Consider the following 8,619-nt stretch of genomic DNA (forward strand, 5'->3'; position numbering starts at 1 on the left):
CCTTTCCTCTTGTAAATCAGTGCTTGCCACTCTCTGATCCAGATCCTGTCCTATCCTCATGTAAGTAATTATCATACCAGTGACTCAGTTCAAAGCTGGAACCCTTCCTTTAGCAACACATCCCATTGTCTCCTATGACAACTCCTACCCACGCTGCAGAGAAACAGGGTGAGGCTCAAATGGCAATTATGGCTATAGAAGGGGTTCTTGGCCATCGGTTCATCCTGCCTTGGTGCTTGGTTTACACCGTGTCACCAAGAGTTTGGGGAACAACATACCCAGCAGGGCTGCGCATATAATTCTGCGCCACCTATCACTATAGTCTACTGCATCCTATTTTCTTATCACTAGAAGTTAGCAATCACAGGATAAATATGTCCTGAGCTGACTAGTACTGAAAGCAGCTTCAATTTATCTAATAAACCCATCATTGATAGACTCACAGACTCGTTTAGGTTGAAAAAGACCTTTAGGATAATCAAGTCCAACCATTAGAGCCACTGTGTCCTCTTCCAAAGGCACTTTACACCCAGACAACTGAGAAATTGTGCAAGACTACAGTTGTTAACGCGGCCAGCACAGTGGCAAGGGGGAAAGCTGCCTTTTAAGCTGCTTCATACATTATCATTGCTGGACAAACTCAAATTCCAGCTGTCTCTGCTTCTGACAACGCTGAACGAAACACAGCTTGATTTGCAGACACCAGATTAATACTGTTGTGCTGGCATTTATAAAAAGCTTCCATTGACTTATAAACTAAGATTTCCTCAGACTTGAGAATCGCATAAACTTTCGCAAAGCTTAAAGCATCAAGATCCAAATTCTCAGTTCTCTTCAGAACACAACTCCAGTTTTTAATGCAGTGTTCAACTTCTTCCCCAAGTGAGCTCCCTCAGAAGCTGCTGACTTTAAGACCAGCTAATGACTGTATCTTAAATTTCCTTTTACAACTTCTCTTTTTTCTCAAGCCAAGACTCACTTTCAGTGAAACCCATCACCTTCATTAGGCAAGGTTAACTCCCAAATTATCCTGAAGATCCATGTGCGCTCTGTGAGCATTGTTAATCTACTTGTTACGTGTTGCTCTGTGAGCAATCAAGATGCAGATAAGAATAAAAGAAAATCATTACTTTTCATCTCAGCATACAAAAAACCACACATTTTTAGATGTAGCAAATCCTGCTTTGATTACTGAATTTGATTTAAGAGACTCACAGTTTAACTACAACGAAAGGACATACTTTCTGCTAGCTGGGTATTGTACATTCTACTGTAATTGCTCAGATGGCAGGGCAATTTCTAGCTTTGATCAACAGCCTAAAGGTTTCTGTCCATAATGAAGCCTATTCCCTTTTAACGAGGAAGGTATTTACTCGTATGTGCATGATAATGTTGCCAGGCCCTTATGGCACTGTGCAGTATGTGCCTTTCTGTGTGTGCACAACCAGAGAGTTCAGTTGGTTTCTGTAAACCAACAAGAGCTGTGACAGATGGGAGGATGCTACGGAGCAAGGTTTGAAATGGTCTCCTTGGCAGAAAGAAATTGTCTGGAAGAGCCTATTCGTGCTTATAACCTCCTTTCCTTCCCCCTGCCCCGAAATGGATGAGTTTCCCATTCACTTGGACAAGGATCAGCATCCAAGAGATGCGAAGCCAAAGGATGCAGCATCTGTCCCATCTGGGGATGTGCAGAAAAAGGATATTCTCTGAGCTAATTTTTAAGGTTTTCCAATTTTCCTCTTTCTTTGAAGGATGCTTAACCAACTTGTTACTTGATTTCTTAACTTGGCACACTATGTGCTCTACTGCATTGAAGAAAAAAAATCCTTCTGGATTTATGCACATCACACACTGAGTTCCCCATGCTGGGAACTCCCACCAATTGTTCTGCCTGATTTTTCATGGTAAAGGCATCCTCCAGAATGGGCAGACCACTCTTCCCTATGGATTTAGTGCCAAAGCAGTACAGAAAAGAGGCTTTGTGCAAAAGATCCACACAGAAACAACAAAAAGTACTCCTGCACTAGAGAGACAGGTAAGTGACACCAGCCCTCTGACCCTCTGCTCTCTCATGTTTTTAGCACACAAGGACACGCCACACCATCCCAATCATACCCATGACAAAGTACCTGCAAAGTGCAGGGTGCCAGAATCACTGCGGCATGGCACCCAGGGCTACAGCTGGTGAGGAATTCAGCAACAAAACAGGTTTTCACTGGAAAATGCCAATTCGTCAGAACTGAAATGCTTCAGGGAGACATATCGGATTCAATGAACTTCCAACACAGCACAGGCAAGGCTCCAAGCTGGTTTCCTGCCAGCTCGCCTGGTGGGCTGCCTGGAAACCTGGACTCTGAGGGTATGCAACTCCAGGACAGCCCTGCATGCAGATCACCCTGTAGCCAGGGACCACAAGGCTTCCTGAAACTCTGGGCTCCCCTGTTTTATCCAGGGCTCAGCTCCCAGCTCTCCAAAAGGGAAACCAAAAGCCGTGGGAATGCTGGCTGAGCTGTAAGCACCAGACCCTGCACTTCCCAGACCATTTTTACTTGGAATTTTGCTTCTAGTGCAATGGTTTTGATTATTTTTCATTATTTCTGCCCCCCCCCCCCTTTTTTTCACCCTACCATGGGAAAGCATATACATTGTTTTAAAATCCATGTTTCACTCTGAAACAGAAAAGTCTCCATTTCCCCACCACCACCACCCGCCCCGAACTCCTAATTTCCTGTGAAACAAAAGGTTTGTCCTTAAACCAGTTCTACTCAGCATATTCCTCCTCTCTACAGCCTCTCTGCTGCTTGTCCCCTTCCCAGCAGAATGGAGCCATGCTGTTCTACTGCTTTCCAGGCCTTACGTGCTAAGGAAAAGAGGACATTCAGCAAGAAAAACCTGATCCTGCTCCGCCAAAAGGAGGAATTATTTAGGCTATAATTTGCACTGATTACACACTGTTTGGTGTGTTGTCATATGCCATGTTTGTACTCCCTCTGCCAACACATGGACAAGGTGGTGTGCAGTCATTTTTTAGGCTTGCACCAGAGACAAATGGAATAGCAGCAGGATTAGCTGTCATTCATCTTCAGTGGAAAACCTTGCCTTGGCCTGTGGTTGGCTAATGAATTCCACATAGCCAGAATTCATAGTGTTCAGCTGGCTGCAAAGAGAAACCCCTCAAGATGCTTTTAATTAGAAGTTGTGAATAATGGTCAACTTGTGTGCATTTTACAGCCAGCCACAAAAATCTGCATTGCCACTTTGAGGAATGAGCCCAGAGCTGGGATCCACATGAGGCAGACTTACATTTCCAGGGGCTGTATAAACAGGTGTCTAAATTCTCAGCTCAACAGTGGGTGCTTAGTGTCCCCCCTTGAAAAAAAGCGATGCTAGATAATGAGTATGACTATGCGTCACGCCTGTGACCATATCACTCCATAAGAAAGATTGGTTTCACTGCTTTCACATGGCATTTAATTGAATTAACAGTAAATGGTATTCTCACTGAAACAGTACTTCACTGTGTGAGTGAAATCTCTCAGGACTACAGTAGTACCTAACACATGCTAATGAGAAAGTTTTAAACTTCCCTTCAGGATTTATCTATGCAAGGATACTACAGTTTTAGAACAGTTTTATCAAAACAAATATAAGCCCTTTGGTTCAGCTTTTTGACAGTTAATGCATTTTTTAGGACTCAAAAGACCTGAGAGTCTGCCATCTCCCTTCCCTGTTTCCATAAATAAGGTACCAGATTCTCTGAAGCTTCTGATTTCCTTTTGCTTTTGGTGCTGTGGACTCTACTCCTTGCAGACAAACTCTTACTCAGGCACAAAGCAAGCCCAACACGATGGCACTGAACAGCAAACAAAGCCACAGTTTTCCAACCAGGGTTTCCATTTTGCTGGGTATCCACAGTGAACTGTTCCCATAATTTGACAATTTACTTAAATTCACTCTAGCTATTAGTAACTATGATTTTATATATTGCTGACTTAGACTGTAACCTGTAAGTTAAGTTATTGCTGCAACTGGGTAAAAACATGAATGATATGTTGAAGAAGTCATCTCTTCTCTGCTCTTGAATACCAGTCCATGTATTGGGTTTGCATGGCAAGGTTTTGGTAGCAGAGAGGGCTATAGGGATGGCTTCTGTGAGAAGCTGTTAGAAGCTTCCTCTATGTATGATAGAACCAGTGCCAGTCTGCATCAAGACAGACCCACCTCTGGCCAAAGCTGAGCCTATCAGCAATACTGGTAGCACCTCATTGCAGGGGGGCTGAACTAGATGACCTTTGAAGGTCCCTTCCAACCCAAACACTATGTAAGAAGATGAACGATCTCTCCCTGTCCTTATCTGACCCACAAGCCTTTTGTCACCTTTTCTCTCCCCTGTCTATTTGAGAAGGGGGCATTCACCACACCCTGCATAAGCCACTCATAAGTTTCTGGAAGTGAAAATCATGGCTTTTTCATCTATGCAGGCAGTCAATTGTCAGCAGCAGAATGAAACATAGCTTAGCAAATGTTCTGCAGAGACTTCAAACTCAGAGCTGGGGTCTCTGTCTGCTTGTGGGGTGCAGGGATTCTGAAAGCACTTTAGGTTCCTCGTATCTCTAAAGAGTTATAACTACATTTATTCTGCTATCATGCTTTTTTTACTGACTGCTGTTCACGTTGCACTTGAGAGGTTCTTCAGGGAGAACACACACACACACACTTGCCCTACCTGCTTTGGTTGTCACTTTCAACAAATAACCATCCAAATCGATCTGAAATTGTGGTGTCTCGCAAGGTAGGGAGATGCGGGTCCCATTCCACTTCACTGTGAGGTGCTGCTGGAGGCTGATAGTGCTTCTGCCCAACACAAGGTCCACTGACTTTGTCCAGGAGAAAGAACGGGTCCGACGGGCATCGTTTTTTACCAGCACCTGAAAGGGTGAGGCAGAGGAGGAGCAGTCTTTCGTCAAAACGTACTGACATGTTCCCTGAAAGTTAAATGTCCGTCCATCAAAAGTGTTGTAGTGAGGGTCTCCAAATACAGTGCAAACGCCAGGCTCTGCAGGTGAGTGAGAAACAAAAGCGCCGTATCAGGATCAATCCAAGTCTGAGAAAAGCAGTTGATAAGAACTTAGAGGACACTGCTCTCACCCAATCTATCTGTCCTACAGGGCACACTGGGCTGATGCCCACTAGGAACATACGTGTTCAAAAGAGAGAAGCTTCACGGCTTTAGTAGAAGTCTTTCCCAAAGCGGGTGGGAACCAATTGATTCTTGGGGCAGCATAGGAAGGCTAACCTGTAGCGAGGAGCCAAAGACACATCTTCCAAACTATATATTTGTCCCTTGAACATGTTTAGGTTATTACAAAGCCTGTGAAATATTTTACATTATTTCATTTCTGGAAAATACAAACCACACTCCTGATATCAGACTAGGCACTGCTCTGGGTTTGCAGAGACCATATGCCTCCGGAGATGTGTGATGGGAGCCTTCCCACCTTTCCCCTTTGTGATGAGAGCCTTCAGCTTTCCAGACATTGTATGTCTAATCTCAGTGATTCCCTCTCACTGACAGAGAAAAAGACATCTAAAAAGTCTTTCATCTCACCAGCTTTAGACATCTCTTTTAATACATGGGGAATTACTCTCTGGAGGAGCCTTTCTCTTTGCAGCCAGCTCTGGAAGTGCAAAGAAGTATCCAAGACTACAGGCATTCCTCTCAGACAGTTAAATTCCCCTGGGATGAGCTCCCACCCTTAAGTTGTGTTGTGAGAGCAAAGCCTAATCCACTAATAGAAGCAGAATTCAAAACATCACATGCATATTTTTGAGGCTAATTCTAATGTCCCAGTTAGGCAGGGATGATCCGGTGACATTAAAAGCCATCAGATCACCTTAGCAGGACCTGGTACTGTCCATATTCTATATAGGCACACTTAAAATCATGTACATTTATAAACTGTATTGTACATTTGTGTATTTTTCCCCACATTATCTGTAGAAACAGCGACTTTCTTTTCCTATCATAGATGCTGCTTACGCACAACTTACTTGTAGTAGTTATTGTCACCATGCTACCAACTAAAAGTCCGTGACCTTTTTTACTACTAAAAGTAGTATGCAACTAACATGATGCAATGCCTGTTTAGGGGCTGGTATGTCTACAGTCATTTGCCTCATGCAAAGAAGGAGATTTCTTACTGATGTTTGCAGCCATACACTGGTTGGAGAAGCCACAGCTTAAAGGCAGAACATTTCCACACTCGACGTTAACAATGCTGAGTTACCCTGCAGTTACCCAGCAATCGACTGAACTGCCTCACCATCAAAGAGAGCAGCAAATTCATTTGCATTGCATAACAATAGGTCCTAACCACATCTCATTGCTGCTGTTCCTGGAAGAAGGAGTCTCAAAGCAGAGAAATGCACACTGCTACTGCCAGCTGGATACCCATGGGCTGAGCCTGCTTTGGAAAGAGAATGCCTGCTTTAGGGGGTGGGCTTTGTGCAGTAACAACATTTGACTCTATAATGTGAACAGCATCTATAAAAAAAAAAATACAATGTGTTCACTGAAAAAAAATTGATCCCATCAACAGCAGATTCAAACCTACAAAAAAGGAGACATGGATGATAAGGAGAAGAGGCAGGGAATTCCTTCGGTGGAGTGCAATGCAGCTGTGACTGTGCAATAAGCCTTTCTCAGCAGGGTTCTCCAGCCTAGGCAGAATGCTATGCTAGGGCAGCTATGATGTTTCTGGCATGCTTTCCTAGCTGTAAAGAGCATCCAAGGATACCTACATGGAGACACAGAAAACGGGGCTGAAGGGGACCCCTGAAGACATTACTTTTCCCTTCTCCAGCTGCAATGCAGAATCCCCTGTGCCTGTTTATTCCTGACACGCATTTATCTAACCTGCTCTTAAAGAGCAGTAGTAACAGCCTCCTCCACAGCCTCCTCCAACAGGAACTGGTTGCAGTGCTCGACTGTCCTGACTGCAAGTTAGGTCTTCCTGAAGTCTCACCTCAGTGTCCCTCACTGCATGGTGCAGGACCATCACAGAGCTGATGCCTGGGAGATCTATACTTCACCCCTAACTTGCCACATCCATGCTTCTTTAGCTAAGCCAGTAACTACTCTTGGCATCACTATTATGCCTCTCCCCCTATGTCTGCAAACCAGGGACCAAAAGTTTCAATTTCTCAAGGACATCATGTTGACAGCTCCATTAGAAGTCAAAATGAACCACGTCTCACCAAGACCTCTGGAAATCAGGCCCAATGGACTTTAAGCAGTGCCTGAAAACCAAGGCACTTAGATACAAGTGTGCTTTTAAACCATGAGTAAATGAGTCCCATTTTCCAAACTGATACCAAGGAGAATATCAAAAACTGTTTCCCAAAGTCCATAAAAAGATTAATTGATCCTTTTTACCAATGGGGGAAAAAAATCCATAGATTTTTATATGGAGAACATCTGACTTCAGGGTTACTAAATTTTACTAACATGTTTCTGATTGCCTTATGTCATGTAATTATCTGTACAATGAATATCAAGATACATTTTACTACCTGCTCAGATTTTATTTCATTTTTTCAGGCTTTAGTTTCTCTTTAGACATGACAACTTTTATGAAAGTGAGGAAACTTATCAACAAAAAAAATCAGCCCTAAGATCACTGAAGATTTCAGAGGAGAGAACTGGGTTTTGTCTGCATTTCTACAAGCCAAGAACATGTTATACATGTTATTAAGTAACATATCAGGAGGGGGAGGCTGGTTCTTCACCTAAGCAAGCGGCTAAAAGGCAAGAGATGAGAGGAACAAACATAATTTAGAGATGTGCAAGTAAAACTGATAGTACCAATGGGATCCAAAGGAAATATTTATTTTTAATTTCTAACGTGTTGTGCAGAGTAATGTTGGTTTATGTTATGTTACATCGTGTCACGTCATATGTCAACTTGATGCACTGCAGTTAAAATAAAAAAGAATGTATTTTGGACCAGAGAGCTGAAGGTCTGATCCAAATTTCGCTGTTTTCTTTAATAACCAAGGAAATGGAGGAGGGAAAATCTACCTAAAACCAGCCTGAATAATTGATTCTCTGATATCACTGTGTAAAACATGCTTGAAGGGTTTGCTAAAATTGTGGATTTAAAATAAAACCAAAAAATCCACACTCTGCAAGAGTGTTTGCAATAACTCAGGCATTGCCAGGAAGAAGAACTGGTTGGCCTAGAAATAAACCTTAAATACCGGGTGTAACAAGACAAGCAACATGAAAGGAGTTCCTGCCATTTTTAGGTTTTGGATCATTGTTTATTTCCTTTTGGGAGAGTTTCAATCACATCATGTTTTATGGTCTGCTTTATTTTAGTGTTTTTTTCCCCCCTTCTGAAACAAACCGGTCTTTCTGCTTGGCTGGTTCTGGAATCTATTGTAAGCACCCATTCTCTAGTTAGGATCATGTGTGACTTGCTCCTCTGTTGGAACATAATGGATGGAGAGGTATTGCTGCATCACCAAAGCTACATTCCCCAACGCTGGAGGATGAAGTTTAGTGGCTTGGGCTAACAAGGCACAAGGTCATGAGCGAAGATCCTTCCCTTTTTTCCC

The 8,619-nt window shown here is 43.1% G+C and overlaps 1 protein-coding gene across 1 annotated transcript in view; it reads right to left on the minus strand.

Moving 5' to 3' along the window:
- The window catches only part of BMPER (BMP binding endothelial regulator), a gene marked incomplete at its 5' end in the record, with an annotated part of 69,997 nt that overhangs the window by 44,195 nt on the left and 17,183 nt on the right, over positions 1-8,619 (minus strand). The window contains one exon of the mRNA XM_010015828.1: positions 4,727-5,056. Within this exon, the coding sequence (XP_010014130.1) occupies positions 4,727-5,056 (330 nt within the window). The remainder of the gene's footprint in view (positions 1-4,726; positions 5,057-8,619) is intronic.

The sequence above is a fragment of the Nestor notabilis genome, unplaced genomic scaffold, assembly GCF_000696875.1.
Source record: "Nestor notabilis isolate BGI_N333 unplaced genomic scaffold, ASM69687v1 scaffold1686, whole genome shotgun sequence".
Classification (NCBI taxonomy): Eukaryota; Metazoa; Chordata; class Aves; order Psittaciformes; family Psittacidae; genus Nestor; species Nestor notabilis.